Below are 23,590 nucleotides of genomic sequence, written 5' to 3'. Positions count from 1 at the left end.
TTTTGAAAAAGTGTCTTTACTTTAATGAGCTTAGTAACATCAAATCAACAATACAAAAATGTGATTTCTTTTTCTTAGCTTTATACATTATTGTGGACCACCTGAAAACTGGACTAAAAAAGCACCTCTCATTAGTCCTGGCCTAAATGTTTGCAGTACATAAAAGGATAGATATTACTATGCGTTTTGTGAATGAAACGTGAACATTAACTTAAATAGCATACAAATATAGAAGGAAGTGCACTGTGTAATACTACAAAAATGTATGTTAGTGTAGGATGAAAAATGTTAAATTGCCATTAACAAATCTGAAGTTACTATACACTGATTTTCAATGTCCTAGTATTGGCTTGTTTAAATTATTTAAACTATTTAAATTATTTTAAATAGTAGTAAAATTTTAAATATTTAAAATATATTTCCTCTATGAAGACCTGTTTATTGGAAGACAGTTTGAGTTTCCTTTTTAACATATATTACTTAAAGCAAAAGGAAAATGATACAATGTTCTGTTAAAGAAGGCTGTACAATCCAGTTGTATCACTCTTGATGCATACCGAGGCTTAAAAGGAGGGAAAAAATAATCAAATGATATACATCATCTAGAGATGTGGAAATAAAACAAATGTTTGTTGGATTACCAATATGCAGGTGCAAGTATTTAGTTTAGCACAGTGTTATCGATTTGTTTGCTTGCCCCCACTGATAAATTAAAAAAGAATGAGAACTTCATGTTTATACATTTGAGTGGGTACTGAATATTTGGAAATCACATGCACATCTGTAGCCAGCCAGTTCCACATTCTTGCAGTATTATGAGAATGCAGACACACAAGTGATGAGTGTGTATCCTATTGATGTATCCTATTGAAATCAGCTACATCACAATTCTAAATACAAAGTGGAAGAAAGTCTGAATGGTTTCAACATATATTGTATTTAGGTGATGTTTCAGCTGTTCAAATTCTATAACTCTACTTATTGTAAGCACACTAGCAATTCTCCAAAGCATATTCAGCACTCTCTCAAAATTGCTACTTGCAGGGGGGTGTCCTTGGAAGGAAGAAAACACAAGGCGGTTATCTGAGACGAGTAATGTTCCATTTTTATCCCAGAATATTTAGAAAATGTCTCTGAGCAAATAACCGTATTTCTCAAGTAACGTTGCTGTTACTCTGCCCCTTTATGGCTACAAAACATATACCCTGAATGCAACAAATACACAATTATTGCTACAGCGAAGGCAAATTTCTTCAGTCTGTTGGTATAAGATGCCTAAAATCTTCGCTTACATTTTTTTTTTTTTCCCCAATGGCATTTCATTCTCCTAAACTTGCTTGATTTTGGATACATAAAACACTGTCTGCCTAGCATGGTTATGTTCTCTGTTGTTTACAGGAACCATGGAATATGCTTAAAACTAATTAGAGGCTTCTCAGTTAAGAGAGAAATGATGGTGTGCAATTGTGCCTAGGAATACACCCAGGCCCCTACAACTGTAGACCTTTTCCTGCGCCACAGAGTCACAGAAGACATTGGGTGTGTTCCAAGATGTCCACACTTCATGTGGGACAGTGATTAGGCCTAATAGGCCTCACCAATGCTCAACATGAAGTTGTGTACCTTAGAACAGACACTCTTTGCAACGTACAGGCATTTCTTGAAACACAGGGAGGGCAAACAAGCTGATGCAAAAGAGTTCTCTGAGGGTAGGAAGTTGAATACCCATCTAGCAATACAAAACTGTCTTTTCCATTCTACTCCCATATTCCTGAGAAAGTTCCTTATTTATCGTTCACTTGATAAAGTTGCCACCGACTCAGCACGATCCTCCCAATTACTCAGAAGTAAGTTGCAATGATTTAAACGAGACTTAGTCCTAGGTAAGTGGGCATAGGCTTTCATCCTGGGTCTACAACATGGGGCAACCCCTGTTCTTTTGTTGAATTATTAAACCAATATATGTGTAAGCTTGTGTTGAGATGTGTATTACTTTGCTGTAGAAGAACACATTTTGATTTTGCACTTTGAACCTTCAGTGACTGGTTCTTAAGTATTTCAATTCTAAAATGAGAAGTATGGTAGTGTCTTCCTCCAGCTGAGCAGGCTATTTACATGATGGCCCCAAGGATATTGCATCTACATTATAAGAAGACTTTCAAATATCTTCCTAACACAACATACTCTCACAGAGCAATGCTACAGACGCCTGCTCAAAAAAAAAATCTCAGAAGTTCTACAGGGCTTAGATAAGCAGGTAAAAGATTGCAGCCTTAATTATAAGTGAAGATGTACATTTGTTTGCAGGGAGTATGTATATATGCTGAGGTTTCCAAGATAATTCAGCGGTATTACGCTTCTTTTTTGCAGGTAAAATTCATGCCTGAAATGTTTCTAGGAAAAAGATCAAGATGCAGCCCCAACACTGGTATAGTTTGAGTCTAGACCATTAGTTCTTCTACAGAACTAGCAGAGATACAGCAAAATCACAGTCACAGTAATACAACTTGGCTTTTTTCAAGGCAAGTGCAGTATGAAGATATTTTAAGACAAATATCAACAAGAAATTTACCAAAATTTTCATTGCATTCCGCCCCCCATCAGAAAAACGAAGTACCACCACATCCTACAATATAAAAACCTTTTGAAAATGCAGAGGTAAACCAACATAATAGGTAATCAAGATCAAAAATGTTGTCCTTTGATATTTTGAAATCCTAGTTTAATTCATGATCACAGCCTTTCATTATTCTTTACAAATCTAAGGTGCAATGAACATATGTACAACTAAAGAAAATACACCATGCTACATACAAGAATATCCTGATTGGCTAGTGAATGAAGAATTCTGCTTTCTTGGTTGAAATTAAGGCACTAAGTGGCAGTGAAAGGACAAATGAATTATATATATATATATATTTATGTATATATATTATCTGACAAAAGTACAATATGTTTAGTCCTTTTACAAATCCAAGCAGAGGACTTACACATTTTGAATCCAAGACTGAGGTAAGGCATTCTGTTGGCAGATGAAGAAATTTTCCTACTGATCCGAGTTTAACACATTTGTAGTCTAAGTGGGACTACTGGTCCTACTGATTAAAAAAATAATCCAGCTGAGAAAGACAACTACAAAAGAATGTCTGAGGATTTGAAAAGGCACCAAGAAGCAAACAGTTCTGCCATTACCAATTTTTTAAAAATGTCAGCTGTGTTTAACACTGCATATATAGTCTAGCCAATCATCAGTCTTCGGTATCCAGAAGAGAAATGTAGTAGCTATTCAATGACAATTTCAATTATTCATGTTATTTTATTAAGAAATTTATTTTCATTTATCAGAAAATAAAATGCAGTGTTTAAACACAACTTAACTTATAAAGCAAACTTATAAAGTCTAGTATGTCTTATTCCTGGTTAACACTGGAGGAAACCTGTATAAACAAAAGGATTATCTTAAGATATAGTTTACAATATGAAATTAATATATAAAAATGAACAGAATTTACTGAAAACCTTGAAAAGTGTATTACAAAGATACACAAAAAAATTGTAAGCCACAATATTTTCTCTGTGAAAAATACAACTATTTGTGAGATAAAATGTACAACTGATTTCTTTCCAAAGGGAAAAAAAAGCACAGTATAAAGAAAAATACGTTTTTCTTCAAAATAAAAAATGGGGGAAATAGTTAAAGTCACTGTTTTTCATTACAATATAATTTGACACAAAATAGCCGTCAAAGGATTGCACCAACTCCATGTTCAGCCTCCTGAACATAACAGCAGTAAAAGGAGTCCATAAAGCAGAATGAGAATTCTGAATTTGTGATGGCGATTATTCATGTACAGAATTTCATGTCATATTAGCTCTGTTTGCAAAATGTAGAAGACTCTACTTGATCAGACAAATGTAAATATTTGTTTACCACCTAGACTCTTCCTAGTGTACAGAGCCAGAAAAAGCCATGGTATTTTCACCGTAGCCCAAAAATATAGATTTAGTGCATGCTTTGATCATTTCAAAAATAAACCTGTCATTTCAATACAAGAGTTTACAAAATAGGGAAAAAAAATCATTCTTCAGATTAAAAATGCAGTGAGGTTCATTTGTAGTTCCATTTTCATGGCAGCATAATTTTTCCACGGAACCAAGAACACCACGGATTCCTCAGACTCAGAATAGTCTGGCATGACCAGATTAACCAGAGCTTCTCTGACCTTTCAGTTTCTCGTGATGAGTGCTATAGAGGGGGAAAATGTAACATTTGGGACAGTGTCTGTTATGAACATTTCTGCTGTACATGATTCAAAAGTTCACCAAACTTCTCAAAGAGGTCTTCTACCCATTTCATATTTTTCATGCACTGCTGTACAATCTCCTCCTGGCCTAGATCTGCACTCTTCTTTTGAACGGAAGAAATCTATTGAGGAGCAATGGAAGCAGGAGATTAGTTTGCAGGTATCTATTCATTCTCAATACTCTCAGAAATCAGAGGTCTTACGTTTTAGTGGATTTATTCAGCCACCCACAAACCACCTGTGACCAAGGGACAACCTCATAAACAAAATACAATGCACTGATACTAATGAACTTCCTTACGCAGCCAAGAAGGTTCCTTGGCTGAAGCTCTGTTTCTGTACTCATGAACAACCTACAATATTATTTAACGACTTTACACTCCCTGCAGGTATGCAGCTTGCAAGTACTTCTGGACCCAGTGCTGTCACTTGAGGCTCAGGTGGCCTTGGTGGTGAAGAGTGCCTTCTATTGGCTTTGGCCAGGTTGCTTACCAGGGCAAGATGGTTTGACCATATAATACCAACCCTAGCCCAACTGCATTGGCTGCCAATGATTTTCTGGGCCCAATTCAACCTGCTGGTTTTGACCTATAAAGCCTTAAACAGCTCAAAACTACACTACCTCAAGGACTGCTTCTCTCTATATGAAACAACTGGGACCTTGCAATCATCATCAGAGGCCCTTCTTCACGTGCCCCATCCACAAGAGGCCCAGAGGGCAGGAACACGAGAATAGGCAATTTCTGTGGTGGCTCCCCATTTGTGGAACACGCTCCCCAGGGAGGCTTGCCTGGCACTTCATTATGTATCTTTAGGCACCAGGCAAAAACATCCCTCTTCTTTAAGGCCTTTGGCTAATTATACAATCTATGGCCTTTTAAACTCTGTGTGTGTGGCAGCAGGGAGTACTGATTTTGTTTGTTACTATGGTATGGATTTTTGTGTGTTTTTCTATTGCAACCCTGTATAAAAGTAACTAAATACCATAAATAAAATTGGCAAGTTTTTCTTTTATCTGAGCTACCTGCATTCATTTCAATCCACAGAAATTGTTCAATGACTTAAGAAGTTTTCAGAATAACCTTAACATTTCCTGTTCACAAAAGCTCTTGAAAACCCCATATTACTGTAACCAACAAATCTTAGTATTTTAACTAGTATAACTTCCACAGCATTTTTATTTATTTTATTTCAGAACTTATGAACTACTCCTAGATTTATAGATAAATGTGACAGAATCAGATAGAAAAAACTAAAAAATTGCTATCATCAACTTGATAAAAACTGACCTCAACTTTACACCTCAGAAACATGTGGTATTTGTAATGATGGAGTGAGTGATATAAAGAGCACAATGATATCTTTTCTGGATCTACAGCAAACTCCTGCAGAGAAAAATAGTTTTTATTAGCCATGAAGTTAACTATGAACTGGTGAGTTTATTGGTACCAATAATTATTCTGACCACTCAGAGATAATATGCACTTGTGAATACATTCATCCACACAAGGCCTGGGTCTAGATTAATCCTTCAGTTTGAAAATGGAACTGAGATCCAGCAGAGACTCTTGCAAAGGGGGTTGAGGGAGGCACTGCTCGTTTTATTTCACTTTCCCACTGCAATCCCTGTGCATCCTCCCACATTGTTCCAGTGGCGGGTCCACCCTCCATAGCAGCTTTTCACGGGACACAGGGGAACTGGCAAAAATAACCCAGTTCCTGTGAATGGAGTTCACCCTTCTCAGTTTATAATGGGAACCCCGGGTTTAGTTCCAGCTAACACTACCCTGCGATTCTGCCCAGTAAAGCTTAAGAGGGCTTGGGGTGTCAATTTCATGCCCTTTAAGTTTTACCCTGTCTGATGATGATGCCTGGCTCCTCCTCCCTCTGATGTGCTTCTCAGATATCACAATGGATGAATAGGTGAATGCTGGTTTCTTGTTCACTCTCGGATTCTATTTTCTCTTAGGCATTTCACCCCCTTGCACTGAATTCTCTCTGTCCAAACATCACTGTGCAGCTGCCTTCAGTTTGCTGCTGCAGCAACTCCCCCATCTCCCTTACATTTTTCTCTTTCCCGCTTCAGATAGGCAAATTGCAGACTACTTATTTCTGTTTGCTATATTGATGAAAAAAACCCTTTTAGGAAATGTCTTCCATCATTTCCACCTGGGTATCTTATGATGGCATTCAATGAAAGCAGTTCAGTGGGGAAAATATTTGCCAGATAGTTAAATGTCTAGGGCTCGCAGAGGCACAGATTTAGAACAGAGATTCAGAGAACCACTGCAGTTGCTTACATACAGTATTAACATGTTTTGATACAGGTTGAAGTCAAATGTGAAAGCTACTATGTAGGGGGTTAAAAGGGCAACAAGGTAAGTGCAAAGGAAGCCATAAAGAAAACTGTCAATATTATCAGCCATAATGGCAGACCTGGAACCATCAGAGAGAGATGCTTACAGTAAATCTGACTGCACATCATCTTAGAAGTCCCATTTGAGTTCAGTGGGGCTTACCTACTCTCAGAGTAGGTACATGTAGGTCTACAGCCTCCAAAGGACCAAATAAAAAAAGGGGGGTAGGTTAGTACTTTTGTGTAACGGCTCATTCGTAAGGGAAATTAATACCTCCTGTTGTGAAATCTTTCATTTAGAGAGCCCCTTTTCTATTCTCTACTTCAACATATTTACCCTTTTGCATAAAGTTTAGTACCACATTTTAGATAATGCATATAAAGAAGATGATTCTAGAAAGGATATTAGTGTTCCATTAAAAATATAGCAGCAAACCACCCCCAAACACTTAAAAAAAACCACATACCTGTGCTAATTTTGAGGCTGCTTTAGAAATCCTCAGTGTTTTCTTGTTATAAGCTTTGCCATTCATTTTGATTCTAGGAATTACACTCACTCCAGTTTTTGTTTTAGAATCTCGATTGATTACGGTCAGTTCAGGGAAGCTTTCCAAAGCAGCCTTAGAAGAGAGCAACAAATTTTATTAGAATTCTTTGATAAAATAAGTCTTTAAAAGAATGCAGGAGCAATTACTGTTATTTAAGTTCTTAAAAATACATTCAGTTAATCCTGTTCAGGTGATTTACCCAATTAAGGTAAGATATAGTTTCATATTATGCTAACTGATGTTTACAGGAAGTCTCCCTTTCATCTGAAAATGCAGGATTATAGCTGGGCAATTTTTATCTGAAAGGATAAAAATATATACAAGAAATCCAATAGGAATTTGCACTGATGTTTTATTTGCGTTGTATGATTAGACACCACTTCCCAAAAGATCTCAAGCAATGTAAGAGCAGTAAATAATTAATAAAACCATTTAAACTATCGATACCTTGAGTGAACGCTCCAAGCTCAATTTGGACAGCAGCCTTTTTCTATTGTCATTTAGCATGCCATCAATTTTTCTCATATGAGGCAAAAGCAGCTCATCTGAAAAAGCAGAACACAATGTATGACACTTCAAAGCAAAGCAAGCACTGGCCAGAAGCAGAAAGAGGTAAGAAAAAAAGTAACAAACAAGCTCAGTAAAATATACCCAGGTGACTCAAACAAGTTAATCTGTATTTGTAATCTATATTTCAACCTATTTTGTATTTTATATATTGGAGTTTACTGTATACAGCTTAGATAATCAGTTTGAAGCAGAATCTAAACAAGCAAGATCTCTTGCTTGCCTAGATGGGAGGATTGAGGGATGTGTGTATAGAAACCTGACTTTTGCATGACTGGAATTAGCCTACAATACAAAGAGTCAAATCTGCCCACCCACCTTTGCCACTGGCCCCTCCCACCATTGACATGTGGCCCCTCCCCCTAGAAGGCTGCCCCTACCAGTGATCTACAGACTACCGTTTGGGACCCCTGAACTCTAAATGCTTGTGATCTTAAGCTGATGTCTTATCCATTCCTTGAACAAAGATATCATATGGGAAACAGAAATAAGCTACACAAAGTGAAAGGTTGAACACACTGTACCATTGCTCCTCTCCAACGCCAGCATAGTATCTGGATCCAAGGCAATACTAACAAGCAGTTCCATGTAGCTCCTAAATGTTTCTTTCATAGCTCTGGTGTTCAAAAAACGAGCAATAATAGGAGCTGGAGGTGCAGTGTCTGAAATACAGTATCAGAAATACAAATATATTGTTCCAATTGCATTTTGTTTACAGGCCTAGAAATTTATTACGATTCTGGTGACCTCTAGTGACCATTCAAAGAAATACAGATGGTTAATATGCATTATTTTAGTAAGGACTGAGCTGTTAAGATCCTTAACAGTTGAAAAAAAGCTTCAAATAATTTAAACAAGAACAACAAAATATGGATTCTTACTGGATTAGTTATAAGCTGAAAAACAGTGCTTAGGAGGAGTTATTTATGATTATACTGCATTCAAATTCAAGCTTAAACGTTTTCTTCATTTTGGAAAATTAGCATCCTTTGCTTTGAAAACCTAAATGAAACATCTGAAAATAACATGGCTTCTACAGAAGAATTAACCAATGCCCAAACACACTGCAAGTGCCACTTAAAATTAAATGTCAAAGAAGTCATTCCTAATAAGGACAGTGGAGTGGAGACTTGGGAGAAACCTTTCTGCCTGACAGAAATTGCCAAAGGTCAAACCAATCCACAGAGTGTTACCGACCCTATAGACAACACTGCCTGCCTCATCTCTTAGTTGCCTATGTGTTCTTGAGCATGCTGTCTGCAAAGAGTTGCAAATGTGTTGGCGTATGCTGTATGCATGTAAGCATCTCTTCACAGACACTGAGCTCAACAAACAAACATTTGGTAATGTTGAGCTGGGTCCAAGAGGTGCAGCCCCTGTTCCCTCCTCTATGCAAAGTAAATGTGTGCTGGCAATGTCTGCATAAGACTCTACTCATCCCACGTTATGAAGCAATATAAAAAAAGTTGCCCTCTTCACAAATGGTGGCTTTGAAATGTTCACAATTACCATGCAACAAAACGGAAAATTACATTTTGTGAAGCCATGATTCTACTAAAAGGGGGTAGGAAGAGCAGCACCAAAAGCAAGAGAAGTCATGAAAGAGGCTGAGCCTCAAAGTGGTACCAGTAATAAATCTTTACAAAATATAGTTTTTGCAAAATAAAGTCCAATGTGTTTCGGTTAAAAGCAACCTTCTTTGGGGCACTTATTAAGAATGAGGTTTTCCTATCAAGTTAGCACCTCTCCACCAAGTTTTGCTGAGAAATTTGCAAATCTTATTAATTTTTTTTGAAGATATTACATAATCAGAATACCTAGTTTTGACATTGTGGCACTTACCTTCCTCGTCACTCTGGAGTTGAGGGGCAGGGGGCAATTCTTCTTTCCATGTTTTCCGTTTCTTTGGTGGTGGTTCTGCCTTTATCTTTGGCTGCTTAGCTTTGGGTTTCACTACAGAAACTTTTGTTGTTGCAGGTGTAGTTTTTGATGCTGGAGGCTCAGGAGATTTGTTGATGCTAGTGCTTGGCTTACAATGGACAGGCCTACAAATTGAAAGCGAGAGTAAATGAAAGGAACTATTGTGAGTACGGGGACACGGGTGGCGCTGTGGGTTAAACCACAGAGCCTAGGGCTTGCCGATCAGAAGGTTGGCAGTTTGAATCCCCACGATGGGGTGAGCTCCCGTTGCTCGGTCCCTGCTCCTGCCAACCTAGCAGTTCGAAAGCACGTCAAGTGCAATTAGATAAATAGGTACAACTCCAATGGGAAGGTAAACGGCATTTCCGTGCGCTGCTCTGGTTCGCCAGAAGCGGCTTAGTCATGCTGGCCACATGACCCGGAAGCTTTACGCCGGCTCCCTCGGCTAATAAAGTGAGATAAGTGTCGCAACCCCAGAGTCAGTCACGACTGGACCTAATGGTCAGGGGGTCCCTTTACCTTTACATTGCGAGTACGAGTTTCACCTTTATAAACTGAATTAACTTCATTTAGGTTATTCATTAATTTAACCTCTATTATTCTCTCTGCATTAATGCCTTTATGGACTTTTACTCCATTTTCACCTGCAGACAAGCACAATTGTTTAAATGATCTAACTACTAGGAAAGATCCACTGCAGCATGATCAGACCTCTTCCGCTCATGCAACAGGGCTTCTCCTTCTCGTCCTCCCCCTGGACTCTGCACCCACCCAAAAAACAAATCTGCTCCAGAAGGGCAGAGCAGCTGATTTTGAGAGCACAGTGAGAGGAACTGGATGAGGAAGAAGTCCTGTTGCAAAGCAGGTTTCCATTGTGCAAGTGAGTGGTCATGATTAGATACAGCACACCGGTTCTGAATGTGTTGTTAGCTGGTAATCTGATGTGTTCAAATTCACTCATGCATACGCCAGGTTGCTCCCACCCAACCATTAGCTGCTGAAAGACTAACTAGTAGAATTTTGTGAATGGGAGAAAGAAGGAATGTCGCTTCTCATTTAACAGCAACCAAGCTCCACAGAAGGAACTAAGAGGAAACCCAAAGAATGACACTATTGGCTGGGGAAAAACATATCTATGAACAACATCACACAATTATGATTTAGAGCACTGCCAATGGGCTGCAGAGAGTCTTAGGGTCATGTGCTCATCATAATTCAATTTGTAATTCAATTCAGTTGTAAGGCAGCTTACAACATGAAAAGATACACATAATTATAAACATAAGTAGTCATAAACAAAGCACATCAAAAAGCAGCCAAACATAATAAACCATAAGATCCAAAAATTAGTAGCAATAACAGCAAAAAAAACCCAAAGCAATACTCCAACCCCAAAGTCTGTTCAGCAGCCTCAGCTTTCGTAGCTAGAGTCTGTCAGGCCTTCCCAAGCCAGGTGGAAAAAGGCTAGTAAAGCAGGGAGCAGGTCTTCCAGGACTCAGAGCTAAGATGCTCCCGTTCTGTTCTCCATTGTACACAAGGAGAGTGAAAGTTCCATATTCTCTTTTACCTAAACCTCAGTTCCCAAAGTTTGTACATAATGGGAAACAATGGTTTAGTCAAAAGTGAGCAAAGATACCTTCCCTCCTCTCTTATACATGGAAGAGAACCATGCACGCCCAAAGTGTGTAATTACGCAAACCAGTCCACGTTTTCAGTCTATTCTATTTGTTGCAACTACAAATAAATATTATGGATGTTTGCTGTAAAAAAATACAAAATATTTCTGTTAAAATCTACAAATGTTAAAGCTTTTCTTTTTGACACTTTATCTTATCAAAATAAAATACCTTGCAGATGGTACAGGCTTATTTCTGGGTCTCTTGGAACACACTCTGACATACTCTTTCTTGTTTGTATTTTCTATAAACTTCACGTATACTCTTTTGTACTTTGATTTTGCGTCTCCAAAATACCCAAGATACTGCAACGAGAAAAAAACGCAGACATAGTACATGCAGATTCTTGCACTCGATTTTGTACAGGATAATTTATACTTAAGTTTAAATAATGGGTTGCGTCCAGATATAAATGTGAGCACAAGGCATCTATCCCTCCTGAGGGTCCTCCAGGAAAGGGCTGGGATGTAACATGGGAGAGTTGAAGTAGGTGGGAACTAAGCCCAAGAGAGGCAGTGTAATAATGCACACACACCCCAAAAAAGCTAACACTATATTAGGCTGCATCAACAGAAATATCGTGTCCTGATCAAGGGCACTATTCTGCTTTGGTCAGACCACACCTGGAATACTGTGCCCAATTCTGGGCACCACAATTTAAGCAGGATATTGACCAGCGAGAACATATGCAGAGAAGGGCAACCAAGATGATCAAGGGTCTGGAAGCCATGCCTATTTTATTTATTTTAAATTTGTATACCACCCTTCATCTGTAGATATCAGGGTGGTTCAGAATATTAAAAAAATACAATATGAGGAATGGTTGAGGAAAATGGGTATGTTTAGCTGGTTTATCTGGTAAAGAAGAGAGTGAGAGAAGATATCATAGCCATCTTCAAATATCCAAAGAGGGAACAAGCTTGTTTCCTCCTGCTCCAGAGGCTAGGACCCAAACTAATGGATTTTGGAGATTCTGACTAAACATCAGGAAATTTTTTGATGGTAAGAGCTGTTGGACAGTGGAACAGATTCCTGCAAGAGGTGATGGAATCTTCTCCTTTGGAGGTTTTTAAGCAGAGACTGGATGGCCATCTGTCATGCATAATCTAGCTGAGATTCCTGCAATGCAGGGAGTTGGACTAGATGTTCCTCGGGATCCCCTCCAATGCTATGGGTAGAGTTTTCACTTGTGAAAAGTCTTGATGCAACCAAATAAATAGAGTTAAGCTTATCACACACTCCAAGTTAAAAGAATCAGCATATAAAATTTAGATCATGTATTCATCACTAAGTAAAAATAATGTCTAATAGGTTACTCTTTTATAAGCACATCCTTTAGCCTGAAGGTTTTGGTAGAATTCAACACACCAGTTTAGCTCAAAGGCACATAATATGTAATGTGCCTGGCCTATGTTTCTGAAGCTTAAGGCATTAGGTGCTCATTTATAGTTGGGAGAATTAGAAATGATCCTTCGGTGGGGGAATAAAAAACCCAGTGGCCTTTCAAGTAGTTTCTGATTATTACAGTTAGTAACCACACATTACCTGATTTGCACGTCACAGCAGGTTATGGCTGCCATGAACAAGGAGTGGAGCAAGCAACGAATGCCTAGGAAGGGAAGAAGGAGGAGGTGGCAGCGGGAACATGCCTTTCTGCCAGCCGTGGTCTATGAAAGAACTTCTATTAACATAGTGACTACAATGTCACAGGGTTCTTTGTTGCTGAGTACCAAGATTAATGTGGAATCCTTGTACGTACACTGTTAGTAGCTGTGAACTCTCTCTGTCCATCTCGCACTTCAGGAACAAACTTCTGCAACAAAGCTTTTTGAACCTTCCAGATGGCTGGGGGCTCCATCCCTGTTTTTAAAGCAACCTGCAAGGGAAAAAAGAAAAGAAAAGCAACCATTTCAATTAGTTTTATGCAGCTGAAGTGATTAGTTCCAACTGTACCCTACCTTCATGAGTTTGTATATTTTACACAGTATTTTATGTTTTCAATAGCAGCTCTCAACACATACTGTGATGATTGCAATTGCCACTTGAAGGTCAAACTGAAGGGTGTGGGCCTTCCCAAGCATATAAATTAAGACCTTTGGCCCTCAAAATATTGCTAGACTACAACTCCCATCATCCCTATTGACTATGCTGGCTGGGGCCAATGGGAATGGGAGACCAACAACATCTAATAGGCCACAGCAGGTTTGCCACCCATGGTATACATGAACATAATACTTCTCATGGGAAAACCCAGCACTCCATCCACTGCACCACCCTACCACAAGCCCCTCTTCCATTATTTTGAAGTCGTGACAACAAAACAGCAAATGGAAATATCTCATATTTGTGATCTTTCCAGTGAATTGCCCTGAGACCTACGGGTATAGGGTGGTATATAAAGCCAATAAAATAAAATAAAAAGACACACACATCTCCCCCAATTTAATGTTTTAATAAGGCCATTTGAAAATGCTGTAAAATTATACAGAACTATCAAAACCCAACCAAACAGAATTTACTGCAGATCTGAATACAGCAGAACCTCGGGTTACGTTACCCTTCGGTAGCGTAAACTCCAGGTTGTGAAAGCAGCAAACCCAGAAGTGTTTCGCCACTCGCGCATGTGCAGAAGCGGTCTCTCTGGTTGCGAAAACTTCAGGATACGGCTGGACCTCTGAAATGCATCCTGTTCGCAACCAGAGGTACCACTATACAAGTAAATGACAATTGAGAATTGTCATATCTGCCCCAGAGATGATATTGAGTTAACAAGTTGTATTGAGGGTGGGCTGTTGTTTTCTTGTTTTTAGAGAGTGATGGGCACAACTACAGCCTGTCAGCTCAGGCATCACGCAAAACTAATCACCACAAACCCACTGAAACCATAGTTTCCACTTCTGGTTTAATGGCCAATTTTAAACCATGGTCTATCAACTTAGATATCAAGCAAAACCAGTTAAATTTCCTAAACAATGTTTTAGCAGGATCTCAATTTGCGTCTCCACGTAACAAGCAATCATAAGATTGAAAAGTAATACATATACATTTACAAACGCTAGTCCCTTGTTATCAGAAAAGATTTGTACATATTTACAGTAAAGTAAGCTACAAGATACCAAGAAAAGGAGATAAAATTACACATGGCAGGAAATACTCTTTGATCAGTGTGTTCTCTTAAATTGCTCAAAGCAAAATTATTGATTACCTTTAGTAATTCTATATCTTCAATCTTCACTACAAATTCATCACGTTCTCTGTACACGCCCTCGCCTCCACTTTCTCCGTCGTCGTCCTCAATATATCCTTCTATTGCAGCAGTTGCCTGTGTTTTTGCTAAGTGTTCTGTAAGAACTCTGCCCATCTCATGTTGCACTAAACACATTTTCACCTGAGAATCTGCCACAGAACTAGTTGTTTCAGAAGATTCCTTCCTTACGACAGTATTGGTGGTGGCATTAGATACAGTCTTGATGATTTCTGAAGTAAAAAAACAAGCATTTTTTCATATTTCAATTAACAACTGTTTTCAGCTTATCGTAAGCCACTTAAAAATTGTTCCCGAGTAGAACAAAATGCTAGTTCCACTGATGACATTAGGAGGATCCCCTATCTGAAATCCTAGGCTACTGTATGTCTAACGTATTTACTATTCATTAAAAATTAGTGCAGCATACCAGAAAAAGACTGAAGCTTCAACACCATCCCCCAAAAGAAATCAAGGCACCCTCAAATTTGAAAGGTTTGCTGCTTTGAACTACATATGGAAGAAATTGGATCCTCAGAGTGCTAAAAGGGAATGCAAACAGACAAGACCACACCCATCTTTTAATATGTATGATAAATGTGTTGCGGTAAACCTAAGGTGGACTGGGATTTTTCAAAGTTGAATTTGTCTCTTAACACACAATCGAGTGCTTAGCTTTGTGGAGACACTTTCAAAGGTAAGACTTGGACACAAAATATCCATCCTAAAATAAAAAGGACAGTCACTTAATAAAAAGGACAGATATTGAATTATTTATCTTGTGCTGCATAGGATATGGCTCATTGTGTTACTGTTTATGCACCGTGAATAGGGAAAATAAACTTTTTTATAAAAAGAAGCTTAGGCATTAAAATGACCCTTAAGAAGAGAACGATTGTGTAAAGTCACATAAACATATTACAACATTTTTAAGCTTTCAGAATAATTTATATCAAACCAAATTAAATCAGGCCTATAGATTATATCCAATGCAGCTTACACTGCAGACGTCTGTGCATAAAAACATACCTTCCTCTTCTGGCTTCTCCAGCCCCTGTGATGGAGAAATCTTATCCAGAGGGGTAGTGGATCCTCAAGAACAGAGTTTGGGGTTGTGTGGTGGGAGGAAGCACTGTTGCATGAGCAGAACTGTTTGCACAGCACTGGACAAAAACCATTGTTTCCCAATACCAATAGTGGAATGTGACAACGCTTACAACCATTTTCAAGAAAGCTATATTGACTTCCAAGTATATTTTCACCTGTCAGAATCCTGCTTTGCCTAAATAACAGTGAAATATAGATATCTGTCTACAGCATTTGGGATAAGCAAGAGCGAATCATTTGAATCTTTTACTTAAGTTATTTTAAAACCAGATCCACATATCCAATTGTGAAGAAAATAATCTTTACCTGATTTTTTCTTTTTATCAGAAGCATCGTCCAAAGTTGACAATGCAGAAGTGATGCACTTCTGAAGATCCTGGTTAGCCCCTACAGAATCTTCATCAGAAGAAAACGATGGCAATGCTTCTGAATTTTTCTTCAGTTCTTCATCACCCTTTCTGTTTGAACATTCAGTGCTGCTCTCAAGTGAGGCAGAAGGTGCTGCTGCTGCTGCTGCCATGTGAGGTTTCGAAAGTGGATGTGGACAAGGTGCTCTAACAACAGGGGTAACAGGTCTCCGCACACGACTAGGAACACGCACAGCAGGAGCTGAAAACTGTTGCCTGGGTCCACCTTTTAAGAAATCTAAAAAAGATGCAATGAATCCTGTTCTGACTTCTGGTTGTTTTTCTTCCACCTCTTTTATTTTTTGCCTCATTTTCTCTTGATGCTGGTAAGTTTCATGGCAGCTTTCAGGAGCAGGGGAATATGGCAAGGCAGCATCAGTTCCTCTTGAATTCTGACGTTTGCACTGTCCACTTCGCTTCAATTGCTTCTGGTGCATGCCATCTTCGTTGGCATTTTTAAGCTGATTTTGCCCCCTGTCCTTTTGCTTCTGAAATTCCTCTTGTGATAAATCTTGGCTCTTGCCTTCAGCTCTGCTGCCATTTTCATCACCTGGCTGTTGCATAGATAGTGGCTGCAGTGGAACTTTAGTTTTGCTTCCTGTCACAGTGTTGTCACTTTCCATGTTAAAAACACCATGGGGTGCGGCACTCTCATTTCGAGCCCTACCACTTAAAACAAGATCTATATCTTTTACATTTATGGTACTATCCATATGAATACCGTTTTTATCTTCACATTCATTACCAATGCCAGACTGCTGCTTAACTAAGCCAGGAACCTGTTCATGCCTCTGTTCAAGCTCTGAGGTAGCAACTCTAGTAGGAATGCTGTGATCAGGAGTCTCAAGGTGTTGTTGCTCAAGGCTCCTAATTTTTGGCTGCATTGTAGGCACTGCTGTTAGGTTTAGTGTAACCTGGCCTCCATTTAAAGAAACATTGTTTATGTTCAGTGGCTTTCCAACAACAGTTGATGAGTTGTTGAAGCTAGAAGTCACATGTCTGACATCCATTGCCTGGAACTGAGACTTAGAATTCTCCCCATTTTCAACTGACTGGATATTTTCTTCATTAGCCGTAGATTTGGCAAATTCAGACGTTGTTCCTACACAAGCTGCAGCTGTTGCTGCCAAGATATCTTCCACATTAGACAGTATATTCCTCTCATCGTTGAGAAGCATAGACTCTGGGAAACATACAGAACTAAGGGAAACAAACTGATTCTTAGATTCATGATCTGGCCGCACAAAATTCTCTTTCAATGTCAGGTGTTGCTGTAGTGGCTTTGATGGTTCAGAAATGTTCATTTTCATAACTTCAGAGTTCTGAGAATGAAGCTGCTGCTGAGAATGTCCTCCATTACTCTGAATCATATGACCATCTATGTGAAGGAATGGGTGAGTTACCTGCTGAGAACCCTGAAGGCGCTGCTGGACTTGTGAAGAACCTTTCGTGTGGCCCAAGCCAGATTGTAGTATTGACTGCTGAAGCATTTGCAAATCACAGGCAGATTCTAGAAGTACCTGTGCACCAGGCAAACACAGCTGCTGGCCATGTCTTATGGCTTGACTGTGGAGCTGTGGTGGTGTGCTCATGACTTGGCCCTGTTGCTCTGATGCTTTCGCTTCATGTACTTTATGCAGAAGAGAATGCTGCTGGCTGAGTTCTTTAGAATCCACATTTACTTGGGTTGTTGGCAATAAATTAGCTGCCTTTTTAATATCATGGCTTCCTACGTTAGTGATATGGCCAATTTGCTGGGTGAGTTGTGCCACAGAACTAACCATTCTTTCGTCTTTTTTTGATCCCTGAAAAGTAAGCCCAACAACTTGATCTTCAAGACGAGAGTTACTCCTGATTACACTTTGAGAATACCTATTATCTGCTTTGGAAACTTTGTAATTTGTATCCTGAGCATTAACTTCATCATCAGTTAGCCTCTGAGTGGAGGAATCCAAAGATGTTTGCTGTTGCAATGCCTGCATATCTTGCATTGGGAACTGTTCATCCTGCTTGCACGTTTGATATAAGTTAGGGTCAGATTCCCTTTTGATGTATAACTTAGTATCTGAGGAAGACCTGTTGTTCTGCAATGCCTGTGAATGAGCTGGCATTGCAAAAGAAGTTGACTGGACAACTGGCAAAAACTTCTGAGACTGCGGAGAAGATGGCTCTTGTGCCTGAGAATGTAAAGAAATATAGTTCTGGGGAGGGCTCGAGGCTGACAAGTTCTGAACATGTGGAGAAGAATATGGAAGAGATGGCGACGTTAATGTTAAAGGTTGCCCTGTTGTATATGTTTCTGAAGGACTAACCACTGACAAAACCTGTGATTGAGATGAATAGCTACCTTGGGATCTGCTAATGGTTGACAAACCCTGAGAATGACTAGAAGAGTAATTTTGAGATTGGCTGACTGAAGAAAGATCCGTTTGCCCAGAGTAACTGCCATTTGAAATTGAACTTAATACCTGTTGATCAGAAGAATAGCTTAGTGTCTGGCTATCTGAAGTAATTGGCTGTGATTGCCCAGGAAAAGCAAGTGTTTTGTACAGTGGTGGCAGCTTCTCAACCTTGATGGCTGAGAATACCTGTGCATGACTGACTGGTGGCACATTCTGTGATTGCGTTGAAACATAGTTTTGTGATTGGCTTACTGACAAGAGGCTTGGAAGCTGTGCTGTAGAATAGATTTGTGCTTGACCTGCTATTACAGAATTCTGGCTCTGTGCAGTTTTGGAAAAGCTTTGTGTCTGCACAGTAGGGGCAATGCTTTGTGGCTTAGGAGTCTTTGTTGATCTTGGTGGCTGCTTCGTAGAGAGGTGTTTTGCTTTTGCAGTGGAAACAGATGGAAAACCAGGTGATGGAATCGCTGATGTGTATGACTGAGCAAGTTCTACTGAAACTTGAGAGGTCTTTTGCTGGGGTCTCCCATTGCTCACCTGAGTAGAATCATCGACTGGGCTACAAGATAGGGAAGACTGACGGGATGTATCCTGAAAATCATTTCCACTTGCACTTGATAAATAGTTTTGTAAGGAATGCTGTGAACCAGTCAGTTGTGCCTGAACAGACTGTGTGCTCGAAGGCCGCTGATGGTGCTTAATAACACTACATTCTCGCTGCAGGGCTCTTTCAATTGAGGCAGTGGAACCAGTAAACAGAGGTGAACTATATACTTGTGGAGCCTGCTGAGCTCCTCCAAGTGACGAAGGCAACAAACTGAACTGTGGCTGCAGGAGATGGGGTGCAGACTCTTGAGCAGAGCGATATGTTGAAGACTGTGGTGGTATGCTGGTACTTAACACAGAACCGCCCAGGCGCTCAAAGGCCAGCGCTGTGGGAACTGTGCTCTGGGATGTCTTGATCTGCAATAAAGGGTCATGAGCACTAAGAAGACCATTTGATGTCGGACTGAAAGTTGCATCTTGAAGTGTTAGAGAAGGGGTAGCAGCAAAGTTTCTACTGCTGAAAGTGTTAGGGTGCTGATAGGCTGAAGTTGGTGGAAACGTCCCAGAGGCTGGCAAGGCTCCAGTAACAAAAAGCTCGGTTGACGAATGCATGCCTGTTTTAAAAAAGGGGGGGAAAGACACTGATAAAAAAGGGGAGTGACTACTCAATAGTGAAATAAGAACAGACATAACCATTTTTTCCCATCTTGGACCTAATAAGAATTATTTAACCACTGCATTTGGAACCAGAAAAATTATATTCTAATAATATAAAAGAGGATGGTGAAATCATTTGTCTTCCTGGAATTTGTTTTGGGTAGCCTCTGCTATCCTACTTATAAGCTTGTATATATGGTGGCAATTTAGGAACAAGTGGCTGCAAACTAAACATAATCCACATTAAGATTAACATATTACTGTGCAATAAATCTGGCAAAGAGGTTATAGAGCCTGTTTTTGGTAAGACTGTACTCTGGAACAGGAGCACTGTGGGGGTTGTTTCTTGATCTGATGCTTTCCCTGGATATTCAAGTGGTGCAGTGGCAATAAGCACTTTTTTAAAAACCAGATATACTGATGAGCCAATTAAAAGTCTTTTCTGGAGAAATCAGTACTTAGTTATCCACATGCTAGTACCTCCAGGCCAGACTGTTGTAAAGTTTCTACGTGAGGCTGCCTTTAATGACAGTTCAGAAACTACAAATGGTCTAAAATAAAGAATCCAGAATGTTATATAGGACACACGAGGTTGGAGTGTATTATTCTAATCAACCATATTTGCTGACTGTTTCAAGACTCAATTTAAATTGCTTGTTTAATCTTTAAAGCTCTAAAAATATTGGAGCCATGTTAATTTAGGGTCCACTGCTCCCAGCTGAGCCTGTTTGTCACTTGAGATCTGTATCTGATGCTCTCATGGTCCCACCCTTATGTGACATTATGCTAAATTAACAGGAAGGTTCTTGAGACAGAGCCTTTCCAATAGAGGCACCGAGACTGTGAAATGCTCCCTGCCCCCTTGAAATACATTGGGATTCCTCTTTTAAATTTTACTGTGCCAATTTGTTGTGTTTTAAAAATGTTCTAATCTACTGCTTTTATTATTTCTTATTGTGTTACTATTATTTATTTTATGTTGGAGAAATACAAATAAATTTATTAAAATAGCCACCAACATATTCAATTTAAAACTGCACTGAAGTCAATACGAACTACTTTATTCTATTTAGGAAACCAGTTTGGAAAACTCTCCTACCACCATAAAAAATTGGCACAATTTCAAAGAATGTTCCATTTCAAAGAATGTCACAACTGATTTAATAGCACTAATCTTGAATTCAGGACCTTTTTCAAGAGAACAATATGCTAGGACTTTTATTTTAGCTAAATGCCTTAGATGTGACCTGTGACACAAATACAACAAATTCTTGTCTATTTTTAGTGTTTTTATGTGTTTTATCAACATATAGTTAAATGGCACTAGGTCTTTTGGAGTTTCTGATGTGCTTCTTATTACCATGCAAGTTCTTCAATAAATACAATATTGTATTTACACATTATTGTTCACAGGGGAGAGAGACTGCAACCATGATTGTCCCTGCTAACAAGTGTGCAAATATGTTAGCAAGCCACAGATTTTTTGCTAGGTTTTTGAATTGCAAGCTTATAGGTTGAAGACATCAAGGACTTCTGACTGCATACGGACACACCATGAGCCCTGAGAGTCCACATGCTAAACTGACTCAAGACTAATATTTTCATAGAAGTTCAATTACCGTATTTTTCGCACCATAGGGCGCACCGGACCATAGGGCGCACCCAGTTTTTAGGGGGGAATCAAGAAAAAAATCCCCCCAGCCCCAAAGAGCAGCGTACAGGCTGCGCACAACCTCTCCCTGCCGGAGAGGTTTGCAAGCCAAAGCAGCAAGCGGGATGGATCCCGCTTGCTGTTTTGGCTTCCCCTTTAGCCCCGTGCAGCCTTTCCCTCCCGGGAGAGGCTGCGTGGGGCTAAAGACTCCATAGCCCCGTGCAGCCTCTCCTTGCTGGAGGGGTTGCGCGCAGCTATGGAGCAAGCCAAAGCAGCAAGCGGGATGGATCCCGCTCGCTGTTTTGGGTTCCCCTTTAGCCCCGTGCAGCCTCACCCTCCTGGGAGAGGCTGCATGGGGCTAAAGACTCCATAGCACCGTGCAGCCTCTCCTTGCCAGAGGGGTTGCGCGCAGCTATGGAGCAAGCCAAAGCAGCAAGCGGGATGGATCCCGCTCGTTGTTTTGGGTTCCCCTTTAGCCCCATGCAGCCTCTCCCTCCTGGGAGAGGCTGCGTGGGGCTAAAGACTCCATAGCACCGTGCAGCCTCTCCTTGCCAGAGGGGTTGCGCGCAGCTATGGAGCAAGCCAAAGCAGCAAGCGGGATGGATCCCGCTCGTTGTTTTGGGTTCCCCTTTAGCCCCATGCAGCCTCTCCCTCCTGGGAGAGGCTGCGTGGGGCTAAAGACTCCATAGCCCCGTGCAGCCTCTCCTTGCCGGGAGACGCTGCGCACGGCTTTCCTGGCTTTACTGGGAGGTGTGGGGATTCACCCACCTCCCGCAAAACCGGCAGAAGCCGCGCAACTCCTTTAAACTCCTGGCTTTTCTTGGAGGTGCGAGAAGGGACTGATGCGGCTTCACAGGAGAGGTGCTGCGCAGAGAGGGAGAAGGGGCATCGCCCTTCAGCGAACCTGGAGAAGGAACAGGAGGAGACCCTTTTGTTCCTCCTCCGGCTTCGCTGGACAGGCGCGTTGCTGAAGGGGCGCTGCGTCTTCTCTCTCTCTCTGCGCAGCCCCTCTCCTTCGCAGGCTGCCGCCCCAAGCCTCACGCGCCCGGCAGGACCTCCCGCCGGGCGCGCAAGGCTTGTAGACACACGCCCGAAGCACGGGGAGCCCTCCGGAGGGCTCCGCGTGCTTCGGGCGGCAAGCTGCCGCCCCAAGCCTCGCGCGCCCGACGGGAGCTCTCGCCGGGCGCGCAAGGCTTGCAGACACTCGCCCGAAGCACGGGGAGCCCTCCGGAGGGCTCCGCGTGCTTCGGGCGGCAAGGTGCCGCCCCAAGCCTCGCGCGCCCGGCGGGAGCTCCCGCCGGGCGCGCAAGGCTTGCAGACACTCGCCCGAAGCACGTGGAGCCCTCCGGAGGGCTCCGCGTGCTTCGGGCGGCAAGGTGCCGCCCCAAGCCTCGCGCGCCCGGCGGGAGCTCCCGCCGGGCGCGCAAGGCTTGCAGACACTCGCCCGAAGCACGGGGAGCCCTCCGGAGGGCTCCGCGTGCTTCGGGCGGCAAGCTGCCGCCCCAAGCCTCGCGCGCCCGACGGGAGCTCCCGCCGGGCGCGCAAGGCTTGCAGACACTCGCCCGAAGCACGGGGAGCCCTCCGGAGGGCTCCGCGTGCTTCGGGCGGCAAGCTGCCGCCCCAAGCCTCGCGCGCCCGACGGGAGCTCCCGCCGGGCGCGCATGGCTTGCAGACACTCGCCCGAAGCACGGGGAGCCCTCCGGAGGGCTCCGCGTGCTTCGGGCGGCAAGCTGCCGCCCCAAGCCTCGCGCGCCCGGCGGGAGCTCTCGCCGGGCGCGCAAGGCTTGCAGACACACGCCCGAAGCACGGGGAGCCCTCCGGAGGGCTCCGCGTGCTTCGGGCGGGAAGCTGCCGCCCCAAGCCTCGCGCGCCCGACGGGAGCTCCTGCCGGGCGCGCAAGGCTTGCAGACACTCGCCCGAAGCACGGGGAGCCCTCCGGAGGGCTCCGCGTGCTTGGGGCGGCAAGCTGCCGCCCCAAGCCTCGCACGCCCGGCGGGAGCTTCTGCCGGGCGCGCAAGGCTTGCAGACCCTCGCCCGAAGCACGGGGAGTCCTCCAGAGGGCTCCGCGTGCTTCGGGCGGCAAGCTGCCGCCCCAAGCCTCGCGCGCCCGACGGGAGCTCCTGCCGGGCGCGCAAGGCTTGCAGACACTCGCCCGAAGTACGGGGAGCCCTCCGGAGGGCTCCGCGTACTTCGGGCGGCAAGCTG

The 23,590-nt window shown here is 42.0% G+C and overlaps 1 protein-coding gene across 1 annotated transcript in view; it reads right to left on the bottom strand.

Annotated features, from left to right (window-relative positions):
• The window catches only part of QSER1 (glutamine and serine rich 1), a 40,309-nt gene continuing 16,719 nt past the window's right edge, over positions 1 to 23,590 (bottom strand). Inside the window, exons 4-13 of the mRNA XM_081927194.1 lie at positions 16,029 to 19,691; positions 14,577 to 14,848; positions 13,131 to 13,247; positions 11,543 to 11,676; positions 9,618 to 9,820; positions 8,300 to 8,437; positions 7,656 to 7,753; positions 7,128 to 7,280; positions 5,594 to 5,689; positions 1 to 4,426 (exon numbers count right to left, since the gene is read on the bottom strand). Coding sequence (XP_081783320.1) covers positions 4,286 to 4,426; positions 5,594 to 5,689; positions 7,128 to 7,280; positions 7,656 to 7,753; positions 8,300 to 8,437; positions 9,618 to 9,820; positions 11,543 to 11,676; positions 13,131 to 13,247; positions 14,577 to 14,848; positions 16,029 to 19,691 — 5,015 coding nt within the window. The 3' untranslated portion in view covers positions 1 to 4,285. The remainder of the gene's footprint in view (positions 4,427 to 5,593; positions 5,690 to 7,127; positions 7,281 to 7,655; positions 7,754 to 8,299; positions 8,438 to 9,617; positions 9,821 to 11,542; positions 11,677 to 13,130; positions 13,248 to 14,576; positions 14,849 to 16,028; positions 19,692 to 23,590) is intronic.

The sequence above is a fragment of the Podarcis melisellensis genome (assembly GCF_964234715.1).
Source record: "Podarcis melisellensis genome assembly, chromosome: 1".
Lineage (NCBI taxonomy): Eukaryota > Metazoa > Chordata > Lepidosauria > Squamata > Lacertidae > Podarcis > Podarcis melisellensis.
The sequence above is the reverse complement of the archived record's forward strand: the minus strand, read 5'-3'. Positions and strand labels throughout refer to the sequence as shown.